General features: G+C 57.2%; 1 protein-coding gene across 1 annotated transcript in view; it reads left to right on the forward strand.

Moving 5' to 3' along the window:
• LOC132814488 (mucin-2-like) overlaps positions 1-12,407 on the forward strand; it is a 123,716-nt gene extending 111,309 nt beyond the window's left edge. The window contains exons 15-18 of the mRNA XM_060823495.1: positions 3,396-3,662; positions 3,978-4,247; positions 9,556-9,674; positions 10,440-12,407. Of these exons, the coding sequence (XP_060679478.1) occupies positions 3,396-3,662; positions 3,978-4,247; positions 9,556-9,674; positions 10,440-10,475 (692 nt within the window). The 3' untranslated portion in view covers positions 10,476-12,407. The remainder of the gene's footprint in view (positions 1-3,395; positions 3,663-3,977; positions 4,248-9,555; positions 9,675-10,439) is intronic.
• The last annotated feature ends 3,731 nt before the right edge of the window (positions 12,408-16,138 follow it).

Here is a 16,138-nt window from a genome sequence, read left to right on the forward strand (position 1 = left end):
ACTCGGAGCACCGTGCACAGTTCCAGTCTCCGTATCCCTCAGTCAGACCCACACTCGGAGCACCGTGCACAGTTCCAGTCTCCGTATCCCTCAGTCAGACCCACACTCGGAGCACCGTGCACAGTTCCAGTCTCTGTATCCCTCAGTCAGACCCACACTCGGAGCACCGTGCACAGTTCCAGTCTCCGTATCCCTCAGTCAGACCCACACTCGGAGCACCGTGCACAGTTCCAGTCTCCGTATCCCTCAGTCAGACCCACACTCGGAGCACCGTGCACAGTTCCAGTCTCCGTATCCCTCAGTTAGACCCACACTCGGAGCACCGTGCACAGTTCCAGTCTCCGTATCCCTCAGTTAGACCCACACTCGGAGCACCGTGCACAGTTCCAGTCTCAGTATCCCTCAGTCAGACCCACACTCGGAGCACCGTGCACAGTTCCAGTCTCCGTATCCCTCAGTGAGACCCACACTCGGAGCACCGTGCACAGTTCCAGTCTCTGTATCCCTCAGTCAGACCCACACTCGGAGCACCGTGCACAGTTCCAGTCTCTGTATCCCTCAGTCAGACCCACACTCGGAGCACCGTGCACAGTTCCAGTCTCTGTATCCCTCAGTCAGACCCACACTCGGAGCACCGTGCACAGTTCCAGTCTCCGTATCCCTCAGTCAGACCCACACTCGGAGCACCGTGCACAGTTCCAGTCTCTGTATCCCTCTGTCAGACCCACACTCGGAGCACCGTGCACAGTTCCAGTCTCCGTATCCCTCAGTCAGACCCACACTCGGAGCACCGTGCACAGTTCCAGTCTCCGTATCCCTCAGTCAGACCCACACTCGAAGCACCGTGCACAGTTCCAGTCTCCGTATCCCTCAGTCAGACCCACACTCGGAGCACCGTGCACAGTTCCAGTCTCCGTATCCCTCAGTCAGACCCACACTCGGAGCACCGTGCACAGTTCCAGTCTCCGTATCCCTCAGTCAGACCCACACTCGGAGCACCGTGCACAGTTCCAGTCTCCGTATCCCTCAGTCAGACCCACACTCGGAGCACTGTGCACAGATCCAGCCTCTGTGTCCCTCAGTCAGACCCACACTCGGAGCACCGTGCACAGTTCCAGTCTCCGTATCCCTCAGTCAGACCCACACTCGGAGCACCGTGCACAGTTCCAGTCTCCGTATCCCTCAGTCAGACCCACACTCGGAGCACCGTGCACAGTTCCAGTCTCCGTGTCCCTCAGTCAGACCCACACTCGGAGCACCGTGCACAGTTCCAGTCTCCGTATCCCTCAGTTAGACCCACACTCGGAGCACCGTGCACAGTTCCAGTCTCCGTATCCCTCAGTCAGACCCACACTCGGAGCACCGTGCACAGTTCCAGTCTCCGTATCCCTCAGTCAGACCCACACTCGGAGCACCGTGCACAGTTCCAGTCTCCGTATCCCTCAGTTAGACCCACACTCGGAGCACCGTGCACAGTTCCAGTCTCCGTATCCCTCAGTTAGACCCACACTCGGAGCACCGTGCACAGTTCCAGTCTCAGTATCCCTCAGTCAGACCCACACTCGGAGCACCGTGCACAGTTCCAGTCTCCGTATCCCTCAGTTAGACCCACACTCGGAGCACCGTGCACAGTTCCAGTCTCTGTATCCCTCAGTCAGACCCACACTCGGAGCACCGTGCACAGTTCCAGTCTCTGTATCCCTCAGTCAGACCCACACTCGGAGCACCGTGCACAGTTCCAGTCTCTGTATCCCTCAGTCAGACCCACACTCGGAGCACCGTGCACAGTTCCAGTCTCCGTATCCCTCAGTCAGACCCACACTCGGAGCACCGTGCACAGTTCCAGTCTCTGTATCCCTCTGTCAGACCCACACTCGGAGCACCGTGCACAGTTCCAGTCTCCGTATCCCTCAGTCAGACCCACACTCGGAGCACCGTGCACAGTTCCAGTCTCTGTATCCCTCAGTCAGACCCACACTCGAAGCACCGTGCACAGTTCCAGTCTCCGTATCCCTCAGTCAGACCCACACTCGGAGCACCGTGCACAGTTCCAGTCTCCGTATCCCTCAGTCAGACCCACACTCGGAGCACCGTGCACAGTTCCAGTCTCCGTATCCCTCAGTCAGACCCACACTCGGAGCACCGTGCATAGTTCCAGTCTCCGTATCCCTCAGTCAGACCCACACTCGGAGCACTGTGCACAGATCCAGCCTCTGTGTCCCTCAGTCAGACCCACACTCGGAGCACCGTGCACAGTTCCAGTCTCCGTATCCCTCAGTCAGACCCACACTCGGAGCACCGTGCACAGTTCCAGTCTCCGTATCCCTCAGTCAGACCCACACTCGGAGCACCGTGCACAGTTCCAGTCTCCGTATCCCTCAGTCAGACCCACACTCGGAGCACCGTGCACAGTTCCAGTCTCCGTATCCCTCAGTCAGACCCACACTCGGAGCACCGTGCACAGTTCCAGTCTCCGTATCCCTCAGTCAGACCCACACTCGGAGCACCGTGCACAGTTCCAGTCTCTGTATCCCTCAGTCAGACCCACACTCGGAGCACCGTGCACAGTTCCAGCCTCTGTATTGCATCAGTGATCCCAGAACCCAAGGGGTTAAAACTGTCGGGAGATTGTGAACAGACTGAGGCTGGTTTCTATCGAGGGGAGGGGGGCTGAGGGAGCGACCTGTTAGAGGGGTATACACCCCCTCCCTATCTCTGTAACCCCCTCCAGTCCCTACACCCCCTCCCTATCTCTGTAACCCCCTCCAGCCCCTACACCCCCTCCCTATCTCTGTAACCCCCTCCAGCCCCTACACCCCCTCCCTATCTCTGTAACCCCCTCCAGCCCCTACACCCCCTCCCTATCTCTGTAACCCCCTCCAGCCCCTACACCCCCTCCCTATCTCTGTAACCCCCTCCAGCCCCTACACCCCCTCCCTATCTCTGTAACCCCCTCCAGCCCCTACAACCCCTCCCTATCTCTGTAACCTCCTCAAGTCCCTGCCTCTAGAATAGCACCTGAATCCCACCACCGGCTCTGCTGTCAGCCGCCTATGACCCTGAGCTCAGATATTCCCTCGCTTCACCCCTCCATCTCCCTCTTTCCTCTCAGACATTGAGGAAAGCCGACCTCTTCTCCTGATGTTGTTGAAGCCACTTGCAGTCACATTACTGTTTCACCCCTTTTCAATGCACCACCTTCTTCAGCCGGCGCTACGTAAATTCAGATATTGTGTTGTTGCCTCTTTTTTTGTCACATTTCCTGGTTTCATTTCTGATCAGCAATCTTTCTGATGTTCCCCCACCCCACCCCTCGGAGACCCCCTGTCTCCTGTGGACCTGGATATGTGAGGGATTCTGAAATCTCGGAATCACGTCTCTCTCTCTCCCCACAGACGGACCGAGAAACGTGGAGATTATTTCTGAGGATACAGTGATGGAGGGGACCGAGATCACGTTAACGTGTCGAGGTGAAGCCAACCCCCCGGTTCATACCTACAGCTGGGGGAAAATGTGCAGCGGACAACGGAAAGATCTGCGAGAAAATACCGACACGATTAGGATTCAACCCACCAGGAATGATGCATCTTGTAGCTACATCTGTACAGCAGGGAATTCTGTCAGCTCCCGGGATTCTGCACCCAAACACATTAATGTACAGTGTAAGTAAAGAGGGTGTGGGATAACCAGAAAATAGCCCCCAGACCACACTCGGAGCACTGTGTTTAGATCCCTGGGCTCCACAGTACAGTTGGATAGTCAGGCATTACAGAGGAGGGTGCACTTGGGAATGAGAAATTCCAGCATGGAAAAGAGGGGATGAATGGCCTCTTTCAGGATATGAGGAATTCTGGTGGTCTCTCTCTCTCTAAAATGATGTCAGTGCTCAGGGGCAGCATTTATTTGGGGATTTGGGAGAATGTTCCACAGCTTTATCCCTCTCCCTGACCTGATTCGAGCTGTAATTCCTCTTATAGATGGTCCTGGAGATGTTACCATTGTTCGCAATGAGCCACAGGGAGAGGTGAAGGAGGGAGACCGGGTTACCCTGACCTGTAACTCCAGGAGTAATCCCGGAGCTCGCTACACCTGGTATAAGGACAGTGTGAACACAGCAGCTAACAAGGGGACAGGGAACATCCTGACCATTCGCTCCATCACCCCAACGGATTCTGGAGATTATTACTGCAAAGCGGAAAACATTATTGGAAGACAAACCTCAAAGAGCTTCAGGATCGAGGTGCTCTGTGAGTGACATTCCCAGGTTGACCTTTTCCCAATGTAAACTCCCCGGTCTGTGTCACTGCATGAGAGCTCCTTATCCAAAACCTCACTGTCCCCCGGTCTCTGAACTCACAGCGAGTCCCTTTCCCCAATCACCCTCCTCTCACTCCCTCTCCTGCATCGTTCCCCAGTCCAGCAACACCGCGATTGTAAAACTCCCATTCTTGGCTTTCAACACCCTCCCTATCTCTGTAACCCCCTCCACTCCCTCCCTATCTCTGTAACCCCCTCCACTCCCTCCCTATCTCTGTAACCCCCTCCAGCCCTACACCCCCTCCCTATCTCTGTAACCCCCTCCAGTCCCTACACCCCCTCCCTATCTCTGTAACCGCCTCCAGCCCCTACACCCCCTCCCTATCTCTGTAACCGCCGCCAGCCCCTACACCCCCTCCCTATCTCTGTAACCCCCTCCAGTCCCTACACCCCCTCCCTATCTCTGTAACCCCCTCCAGTCCCTACACCCCCTCCCTATCTCTGTAACCGCCTCCAGCCCCTACACCCCCTCCCTATCTCTGTAACCCCCTCCAGCCCCTACACCCCCTCCCTATCTCTGTAACCGCCTCCAGCCCCTACACCCCCTCCCTATCTCTGTAACCGCCTCCAGCCCCTACACCCCCTCCCTATCTCTGTAACCCCCTCCAGTCCCTACACCCCCTCCCTATCTCTGTAACCGCCTCCAGCCCCTACACCCCCTCCCTATCTCTGTAACCGCCTCCAGCCCCTACACCCCCTCCCTATCTCTGTAACCCCCTCCAGTCCCTACACCCCCTCCCTATCTCTGTAACCCCCTCCAGTCCCTACACCCCCTCCCTATCTCTGTAACCGCCTCCAGCCCCTACACCCCCTCCCTATCTCTGTAACCCCCTCCAGCCCCTACACCCCCTCCCTATCTCTGTAACCGCCTCCAGCCCATACACCCCCTCTCTATCTCTGTAACCCCCTCCAGCCCCTACACCCCCTCCCTATCTCTGTAACCCCCTCCAGCCCCTACACCCCCTCCCTATCTCTGTAACCCCCTCCAGCCCCTACACCCCCTCCCTATCTCTGTAACCCCCTCCAGCCCCTACACCCCCTCACTATCTCTGTAACCCCCTCCAGCCCCTACACCCCCTCCCTATCTCTGTAATCCCCTCCAGTCCCCACACCCCCTCCCTATCTCTGTAGCCCACTACACCCCCTCCCTATCTCTGTAACTCCCTCCAGCCCCTACACCCCCTCCCTATCTCTGTAAGCCCCTCCAGCCCCTACACCCCCTCCCTATCTCTGTAGCCCACTACACCCCCTCCCTATCTCTGTAACTCCCTCCAGCCCCTACACCCCCTCCCTATCTCTGTAACCCCCTCCAGCCCCGACACCCCCTCCCTATCTCTGTAGCCCCTACACCCCCTCCCTATCTCTGTAACTCCCTCCAGCCCCTACACCCCCTCCCTATCTCTGTAACCCCCTCCAGCCCCTATATCCCCATGCTGACCCTCAGTAACAGCAGTGTGTACCATCCCCTCCCTCCCCCCCACCCCCCCTCAGTAACAGCAGTGTGTACCATCCCCTCCCTCCCCCCCCCTCAGTAACAGCAGTGTGTACCATCCCCTCTCTCCCCCCTCCCCCCTCAGTAACAGCAGTGTGTACCATCCCCTCCCTCCCCCCCACCCCCCCTCAGTAACAGCAGTGTGTACCATCCCCTCCCTCCCCCCACCCCCCCTCAGTAACATCAGTGTGTACCATCCCCTCCCTCCCCCCCACCCCCCCTCAGTAACAGCAGTGTGTACCACCTCCTCTCTCCCCCCACCCCCCTCAGTAACAGCAGTGTGTACCATCCCCGCCCTCCCCCACCCCCCCTCAGTAACAGCAGTGTGTACCATCTCCTCCCTCCCCCCCACCCCCGCCCCAGTAACAGCAGTGTGTACCATCCCCTCCCTCAGTAACAGCAGTGTGTACCATCCCCACCCCCCCCCCCCCCTCAGTAACAGCAGTGTGTACCATCCCCCCCTCCCCCCCACCCCCTCAGTAACAGCAGTGTGTACCATCCCCACCCCCCCCACCCCCTCAGTAACAGCAGTGTGTACCATCCCCTCCCTCCCTCACCCCCCTCAGTAACAGCAGTGTGTACCATCCCCACCCCCCCACCCTCTCAGTAACAGCAGTGTGTACCATCCCCTCCCTCCCCCCACCCCCCTCAGTAACAGCAGTGTGTACCATCCCCACCCCCCCCACCCTCTCAGTAACAGCAGTGTGTACCATCCCCTCCCCCCCCCCACACCCCCTCAGTAACAGCAGTGTGTACCATCCCCTCCCTCACCCCCCCTCAGTAACAGCAGTGTGTACCATCCCCTCCCTCCCCCCCACCCCCACTCAGTAACAGCAGTGTGTACCATCCCCTCCCTCCCCCCCACCCCCCTCAGTAACAGCAGTGTGTACCATCCCCAACTCCCCCCACCCCCCTCAGTAACAGCAGTGTGTACCATCCCCTCCCCCTCCCCCACCGACGCTCAGGGACAGCACGGGGTTAGATACAGAGTAAAGCTCCCTCTACACTGTCCCCCCATCAAACACTCCCAGGGACAGGGACAGCACGGGGTTAGATACAGAGTAAAGCTCCCTCTACACTGTCCCCCCATCAAACACTCCCAGGGACAGGGACAGCACGGGGTTAGATACAGAGTAAAGCTGTGAATTTGTGGCGGATATGGAAGGATCCCTTGGGGCCTTGGAGGTTAGTGAGGGGGGAGATGTGAAACAGTGGGGTTCTGTCAGTGGTAGGTGAGGACCACTGGTCAGAACCCCACTGGTTCTCACCTACCTCCCCACCAACCTCCGTATACAACGTATCATCCGCCGTCATTTCCGCCACCTCCAAACGGACCCCACCACCAAGGATATATTTCCCTCCCCTCCCCTATCAGCGTTCCGCAAAGACCACTCCCTTCGTGACTCCCTTGTCAGATCCACACCCCCCACCAACCCAACCTCCACCCCGGCACCTTCCCCTGCAACCGCAGGAAATGTAAAACTTGCGCCCACACCTCCTCCCTCACTTCCCTCCAAGGCCCCAAGGGATCCTTCCATATCCGCCACAAGTTCACCTGTACCTCCACACACATCATCTATTGCATCCGCTGCACCCGATGTGGCCTCCTCTATATTGGGGAGACGGGCCGCTTACTTGCGGAACGCTTCAGAGAACACCTCTGGGACGCCCGGACCAACCAACCCAATCACCCCGTGGCTCAACACTTTAACTCCCCCTCCCACTCCACCGAGGACATGCAGGGCCTTGGACTCCTCCATCGCCAGACCATAACAACACGGCGGCTGGAGGAGGAGCGCCTCATCTTCCGCCTGGGAACCCTCCAACCACAAGGTATGAACTCAGATTTCTCCAGTTTCCTCATTTCCCCTCCCCCCACCCTGTCTCAGTTGGTTCCCTCAACTCAGCACCGCCCTCCTAACCTGCAATCTCCTTCCTGAATGGGTGTGTCAGTTTCAGTTCTTTAATAAATAATCTATAAAGCCTTTATTTTAAAAGTTACATTCCCAAGTGAACTTTAACAATTGGTGTTGTTTCGGCCCAGATCATGTATTGAAGGTGTGAGCTGCCCTGTGTGAGGCTGTCTGTGCCCCAGTGGGCAGACCGATTCTCATCTAAAAAAGGGATTTAGAGAATCTTTCATGGATTCATGCAGTTTTTGAGCAAAATACAATATAACTCTGCAAGTTCATGTTCACCCCACAAACGTATATCTGTGTGTGTGTGGGTGTGTGTGTGTGTGTGTGTGTGTGTGTGTGTGTGGTGTGTGTGTATGTGTGTGTGTGTGAATGTGTGTGTGTGTGTGTGAGGTGTGTGGGTGGGTGTGTGGGTGTGGGTGTGTGGGTGTGTGTGTGGGTGTGTGTGTGGGCGTGTGTGTGGGCGTGTGTGTGTGTGGGTGTGTGTGTGAGGTGTGTGTGTATGTGTGTGTGTGTGAATGTGTGTGTGGGTGCGTGTGTGTGTGTGGGTGTGTGGGTGTGTATGTGTGTGTGTGTGTGCCGGAGGGGTCCCTGACGCAGTACACAGACCGGCCAACAAGGGGCGAGGCCACTCTGGGTTTGGTACTGGGTAATGAGCCCGGCCGGGTGTTAGGTTTGGAGGGAGGGGAGCACTTTGGTGATAGTGACCACAATGCGGTTATGTTTACTTTCGTGCTGGAAAGGGATAGGTACATACCACAGGGCAAGAGTTATAGCTGGGGGAAAGGCCATGATGGTGTGATCAGGCCAGATTTAGGGTGTGTGAGATGGGACAGGAAACTCCAGGGGATGGGCACAATCGCAATATGGAGCTTAATCAAGGAGCAGCTAGTGCTGTCCTTGATAGGTACGTACCTGTCAGACAGGGAGGGAGCGGCCGAATGAGGGAGCCGTGGTTTACGAAGGAAGTGGAATCTCTGGTGAAGAGGAAGAAGGAGGGCCTATGTTAGGATGAGAGGTGAAGGATGAGTTAGGGAGCCTGAGAGTTACAAGTTAGCTCGGAAAGATGGGGATAAGGAGATAAGGAGAGCCAGGAGGGGGCAGGAGAAGTCATTGGCAGGTAGGAGCAAGGAAAACCCTCAGGCTTTCTATAGGTATCTTAGGAATAAAAGCAGGATGAAGGTTAGCGCCAATCCAGGAAGGTGTGGGTGGAGTTTGAGGGGATGGGGGAAACGCTGAATGAATATTTTTCATCCCTATTCACAATGTTATGGTGGAGAATACTGAGGTACAGGACACCAGACCGGACAGGATTGCGGTTCACAAGGAGGAGCTGGTAGCAATCCTACAGAGTGTGAAAATAGATCAGTCCCCTGGGCCGGATGGGATTTATCCTCGGATTCTCTGGGAAGCCTGGGAGAGGATTGCCGAGCCTTTGGCTTTGATCATCATGTCATCATTGTCTACAGGAATAGTACCAGCAGACTGGAGGATGGCAAATGTTACCCCCTTGTTCAAGACAGGCAGTAGAGACAACCCTGGGAATGATAGAGCAGTGAGCCTTCCTTCAGTTGTGGGTAATGGTTGTCAGAGATAGGGTTTATAATCATCAAAAAGGAATAATTTGATAAGGGATAGTCACACCCTCCTCATTCCTGAAGAAGGGCTCATGCCCGAAACGTTGATTCTCCTGTTCCTTGGATGCTGCCTGACCTGCTGCGCTTTTCCAGCAACACATTTTCCGCTCCGATCTCCAGCATCTGCAGCCCTCACTCTCTCCTCTGGATGTTATGAACCCACCATGAATCCATTGTGTTTCCCTTCTGACAGTGGACGACTCCGGGACTGAGGCACAGCGTGGAATACCAATCCAGATACTCGTTGTGATCGTCCTCTCTGTTCTCCTGTTCGTCATCATAGTCTGCCTTGTCTTCAAACGCAAGGGTCGCGTGAGTATTCTCCCCGAGTCCTGAGTAACACCTCCCCCTCAGGACTGTCCCCCCATCAAACACTCCCAGGGACAGGGACAGCACGGGGTTAGATACAGAGTAAAACTCCCTCTACACTGTCCCCCCATCAAACACTCCCAGGGACAGGGACAGCACGGGGTTAGATACAGAGTAAAGCTCCCTCTACACTGTCCCTCATCAAACACTCCCACGGACAGGGACAGCACGGGGTTAGATACAGAGTAAAGCTCCCTCTACACTGTCCCCCCATCAAACACTCCCAGGGACAGGGACAGCACGGGGTTAGATACAGAGTAAAGCTCCCTCTACACTGTCACCCTATCAAACACTCCCAGGGACAGGGACAGCACAGGGTTAGATACAGAGTAAAGCTCCCTCTACACTGTCCCCCATCAAACACTCCCAGGGACAGCACGGGGTTAGAGACGGAGTAAAGCTCTCTCTACACTGTCTCCCCATCAAACACTCCCAGGTACAGGGACAGCACGGGGTTAGATACAGAGTAAAGCTCTCTCTACACTGTCCCCCCATCAAACACTCCCAGGGACAGGGACAGCACGGGGTTAGATACAGGGTAAAGCTCCATCTACACTGTCTCCCCATCAAACACTCCCAGGGACAGGGACAGCACAGGGTTAGATACAGAGTAAAGCTCCCTCTACACTGTCCCCCCTCCCCCGTGAATGCCCCCCCCCCCCGTATTCCCGCCTGATTTGGGGAATTTGTTCCCTCCTGTTTTCTCAGTGTCTCCATGGTTCCCGGAGCCGGTGCTGGGTTTGAAGATGTTGCTGATGGAGTGTGGAATGTTTGAAAGCTGCCTTCCGCTGGGATTGAGCAGGAATTTTCTGGCTGAACCTGTGGGGGATCCCGCAGCGGGGAATCTCGGATAGGCACGGACACAGAATTCTAGACGGACAATGTGGGAGGATGCGTGAATAGTCCTCTCCTCCCTCCCTCTCTGTCTCTCTCTCTCTCTCTCGCTCTCTCTCTCTCTCTCTCCCTCTCTCTGTCCCTCTCTCTGTCCCTCTCTCTCTCTCTCTCTCTCGCTGTCTCTCTCTCTCCCTCCCTCTCTCTGTCTCTCTCTCTCTCCCCCTCTCTCTCTCTCTCTCTCTCTCTCCCTCTCTCTGTCCCTCTCTCTGTCCCTCTCTCTCTCTCTCTCTCGCTGTCTCTCTCTCTCTCTCCCTCTCTCTGTCTCTCTCTCTCTCGCTGTCTCTCTCTCTCTCTCTCTCCCTCTCTCTGTCTCTGTCTCTCTCTCTCTCTCTCTCTCCCTCTCTCTCGCTGTCTCTGTCTCTGTCTCTCTCTCTCTGTGTCTCTCTCTCTCCCAGATTTGGGGAAAACTGGAATTTGGTGTGTGTGTGTGTAAGCCAGGCCTGAAGGAGGCGATTCAGTCACAGAGTCATAGAGATGTACAGCACAGAAACAGACCCTTCAGCCCAACCCGTCCATGCTGACCCAGATATCCCAACCCAATCCAGTCCCACCTGCCAGCACCCGGCCCATATCCCCCCAAACCCTTCCTATCCATGTCCCCATCCAGATGCCTCTTAAATGCTGTCATTGTACCAGCCCCCACCACTTCCTCTGGCAGCTCATCCCATACACGTACCACCCTCTGGGGGAAAACGTTGCCCCTTAGGTCCCTTTTATATCTTTCCCCTCTCACCCTAAACCTATGCCCCTCTAGTTCTGGACTCCCCCACCCCAGGGAAAAGACCTTGTCTATTTACCCTATCCATGTCCCTCATGATTTTATAAACCTCTATCAGGTCACCCCTCAGCCTCCGACGCTCCAGGGAAAACAGCCCCAGCCTGTTCAGCCTCTCCCTGTAGCTCAGATCCTCCAACCCTGGCAACATCCTTGTCAATCTTTTCTGAACCCTTTCAAGTTTCACAACATCTTTCCGATAGGAAGGAGACCAGAATTGCACCCAATATTCCAACAGTGGCCTAACCAATGTCCTGTACAGCCGCAACATGACCCTCCCAACTCTTGTACTCAATACTCTGACCAATAAAGGAAAGCATACCAAACGCCGCCTTCACTATCCTATCTACCTGCGACTCCACTTTCAAGGAGCTATGAACCTGCACTCCAAGGTCTCTTTGTTCAGCAACACTCCCTAGGACCTTACCATTAAGTGGATAAGTCCTGCTAAGATTTGCTTTCCCAAAATGCAGCCCCTCACATTTATCTGAATTAAACTCCATCTGCCACTTCTCAGCCCATTGGCCCATCTAGTCCAGATCCTGGTGTAATCTGAGGTAACCCTCTTCACTGTCCACTACACCTCCAATTTTGGTGTCATCTGCAAACTTACTAACTGTACCCATTACGCTCACATCCAAATCATTTATATAAATGACAAAAAGTAGAGGGCCCAGCACCGATCCTTGTGGCACTTCACTGGTCACAGGCCTCCAGTCTGAAAAACAACCCTCCACCACCACCCTCTGTCTTCTGCTGTTAAGCCAATGTCATATCCAACTGGCTAGCTCTGAATCCCATCCGACCGAACTTAGTTTAATCTTGGTAAACCGTCCAGTCCTGTCGCTAATGCCTTCCTTCACTGAGGGAAACAAGATGGCCCCCGGTATCTGACACGGGGTCTCCGCGAAACGCTATGTTGTGAATATGTTGCTGTAACAACCAATCAGTTCAGGCTTTCTGCTTCTCTAACGCCTTCAAAATAAAACCTTCAAACATCTTCAAAACTGTCCCCAGTGGTTCCTAACCAGCAGGCGGACCGTAAACAACCGGTTTCTGGGATGAGATTTGCCCCTTGAAGGTGAGTGTTGTTGATTGTAACGGGTCAGCTGCCTGATTGGGGCCGTTAACCCGGGTCAATCAGGGAGCCCTGGATGACAGCCATGTCAGGGCAGTGCTGTTCACCCTGGGAGCAGGCTCAGTCGAAGGGGGGAACTCGGTGACAGGGTACCGGCCTCTGGGCTGCTTTGTCAGTGGCGACGAGAGAAAGCCGTGCTCCTGAGGAAATTCCCTGGCAGCAGCTGGCTTTGGGTTGTGAGGGGTACGCTTTTCCAGCATCGTGATGTTCTTCAGGAAGGATGGCAGGGACAATCCGGTCCTTGGAGGCTGGGTCCAGACTGGGGCAGAGGAAAAGCAATGAGTAATTCTCCAGACAGCATGTGGAGCCACAGCTTTCTCTGTTATGAGGGTATCGGGGGTGAGTGTGGGGTGTTGGGGTTAGTGTGGGGAGTTGGGGGTGAGTGTGGGGTGTTGGGGGTGAGTGTGGGGTGTTGGGGGTGAGTGTGGGGTGTTGGGGGTTAGTGTGTGGGGGTTGGGGGAGAGTGTGGGGTGTTGGGGGTTAGTGTGGGGTGTTGGGGGTGAGTGTGGGGTGTTGGGGGTGAGTGTGGGGTGTTGGGGGTTAGTGTGGGGGGTTGGGGGAGAGTGTGGGGTGTTGGGGGTTAGTGTGGGGTGTTGGGGGTGAGTGTGGGGTGTTGGGGTGAGTGTGGGGTTGGGGTGAGTGTGGGGTGTTGGGGGTGAGTGTGGGGTGTTGGGGGTGAGTGTGGGGTGTTGGGGGGGTGTGGGGGGGTTGGGGGAGAGTGTGGGGTGTTGGGGGTTAGTGTGGGGGTTGGGGGTGAGTGTGGGGGGTTGGGGGTGAGTGTGGGGCGTTGGGGTGAGTGTGGGGTGTTGGGGGTTAGTGTGGGGTGTTGGGGGTGAGTGTGGGGGGTTGGGGGTGAGTGTGGGGGTTGGGGGTGAGTGTGGGGGGTTGGGGGTGAGTGTAGGGTGTTGGGGGTGAGTGTGGGGTGTTGGGGTGAGTGTGGGGGGTTGGGGGTGAGTGTGGGGGGTTGGGGGTGAGTGTGGGGTGTTGGGGGAGAGTGTGGGGTGTTGGGGTTAGTGTGGGGTGTTGGGGGTTAGTGTGGGGTGTTGGGGGTGAGTGTGGGGTGTTGGGGTTAGTGTGGGGTGTTGGGGGTGAGTGTGGGGTGTTGGGGGTGAGTGTGGGGTGTTGGGGGTGAGTGTGGGGTGTTGGGGTGAGTGTGGGGTGTTGGGGGTGAGTGTGGGGTGTTGGGGGTGAGTGTGGGGTGTTGGGGGTGAGTGTGGGGGGTTGGGGGTGAGTGTGGGGTGTTGGGGGTGAGTGTGGGGTGTTGGGGGTGAGTGTGGGGTGTTGGGGGTGAGTGTGGGGGGTTGGGGGTGAGTGTGGGGGTTGGGGGTGAGTGTGGGGTGTTGGGGGTGAGTGTGGGGTGTTGGGGTGAGTGTGGGGGGTTGGGGGTGAGTGTGGGGTGTTGGGGTGAGTGTGGGGTGTTGGGGTGAGTGTGGGGGGTTGGGGGTGAGTGTGGGGGGTTGGGGGTGAGTGTGGGGGGTTGGGGGTGAGTGTGGGGGGTTGGGGGTGAGTGTGGGGTGTTGGGGTGAGTGTGGGGTGTTGGGGGTGAGTGTGGGGTGTTGGGGGTGAGTGTGGGGTGTTGGGGGTGAGTGTGGGGGGTTGGGGGTGAGTGTAGGGTGTTGGGGGTGAGTGTGGGGTGTTGGGGTGAGTGTGGGGGGTTGGGGGTGAGTGTGGGGGGTTGGGGGAGAGTGTGGGGTGTTGGGGGTTAGTGTGGGGTGTTGGGGTTAGTGTGGGGTGTTGGGGGTTAGTGTGGGGTGTTGGGGGTGAGTGTGGGGTGTTGGGGGTGAGTGTGGGGTGTTGGGGGTTAGTGTGGGGTGTTGGGGTTAGTGTGGGGTGTTGGGGGTGAGTGTGGGGTGTTGGGGGTTAGTGTGGGGTGTTGGGGGTTAGTGTGGGGTGTTGGGGGTGAGTGTGGGGTGTTGGGGGTGAGTGTGGGGTGTTGGGGGTGAGTGTGGGGTGTTGGGGGTGAGTGTGGGGGGTTGGGGGTGAGTGTGGGGTGTTGGGGGTGAGTGTGGGGTGTTGGGGGTTAGTGTGGGGTGTTGGGGGTGAGTGTGGGGGGTTGGGGGTGAGTGTGGGGTGTTGGGGGTGAGTGTGGGGTGTTGGGGGTGAGTGTGGGGTGTTGGGGGTGAGTGTGGGGGTTGGGGGTGAGTGTGGGGGGTTGGGGGTGAGTGTGGGGTGTTGGGGGTCAGTGTGGGGTGTTGGGGGTGAGTGTGGGGGGTTGGGGGTGAGTGTGGGGGGTTGGGGGTGAGTGTGGGGTGTTGGGGGTGAGTGTGGGGTGTTGGGGGTGAGTGTGGGGGGTTGGGGGTCAGTGTGGGGGGTTGGGGGTGAGTGTGGGGTGTTGGGGGTGAGTGTGGGGTGTGGGGGTGAGTGTGGGGGGTTGGGGGTGAGTGTGGGGTGTTGGGGGTGAGTGTGGGGTGTTGGGGGTGAGTGTGGGGGGTTGGGGTGAGTGTGGGGTGTTGGGGAATTCGATGTCAGATTGACTGACCCTGGAGATCCTGGACTGACCCCCGGTGAACCCGGACTGACCCCTGGCGTTCCCGGACTGACCCCTGGAGATCCCGGACTGACCCCCGGTGAACCCGGACTGACCCCTGGCGTTCCCGGACTGACCCCTGGAGATCCCGGACTGACCCCCGGTGAACCTGGACTGACCCCTGGCGTTCCCGGACTGACCCCTGGAGATCCCGGACTGACCCCCGGTGAACCCGGACTGACCCCTGGCGAACAGAGGAGCCCTCCAGGTCAGCGCCTACAACACTACCCCCCACCCCCCCCAAAATAACCCAAACCAATCCTCGGCTCAACGCTCCCCATTCCCTCCCGGATCAAAGCCACGACAACAGCACCATCAGATTCCGAGGGCAGGGATTCCGGGTCCGAACGGCAACAACTAAATCCCCGGAGTGATCCCGGACCAACACGGACACACTCATCAGAGTCCTCAATATCACAGTGCTCTTCCTGTCTCAGGGGATTACACCCATCCCCCTCCAGCCCCTACACCCCCTCCCTATCTCTGTAACCCCCTCCACCCCCTCCCTATCTCTGTAACCCCCTCCAGCCCCTACACCCCCTCCCTATCTCTATAACCCCCTCCAGCCCCTCTACCCCCTCCCTATCTCTGTAACCCCCTCCAGCCCCTCTACCCCCTCCCTATCTCTGTAACCCCCTCCAGCCCCTACACCCCCTCCCTATCTCTGTAACCCCCTCCAGTCCCTACACCCCCTCCCTATCTGTAACCCCCTCCAGTCCCTACACCCCCTCCCTATCTCTGTAACCTCCTCCAGTCCCTACACCCCCTCCCTATCTCTGTAACCCCTTCCAGCCCCTCTACCCCCTCCCTATCTCTGTAACCCCCTCCAGCCCCTCTACCCCCTCCCTATCTCTGTAACCCCCTCCAGCCCCTCTACCCCCTCCCTATCTCTGTAACCCCCTCCACCCCCTCCCTATCTCTGTAACCCCCTCCAGCCCCTACACCCCCTCCCTATCTCTGTAACCCCCTCCAGCCCCTACACCCCCTCCCTATCTCTGTAACCCCCCTCCAGTCCCTACACCCCCTCCCTATCTCTGTAACCTCCTCCAGCCCCTACACCCCCTCCCTATCTC

The sequence above is a fragment of the Hemiscyllium ocellatum genome, unplaced genomic scaffold (genome assembly GCF_020745735.1).
Source record: "Hemiscyllium ocellatum isolate sHemOce1 unplaced genomic scaffold, sHemOce1.pat.X.cur. scaffold_836_pat_ctg1, whole genome shotgun sequence".
Lineage (NCBI taxonomy): Eukaryota > Metazoa > Chordata > Chondrichthyes > Orectolobiformes > Hemiscylliidae > Hemiscyllium > Hemiscyllium ocellatum.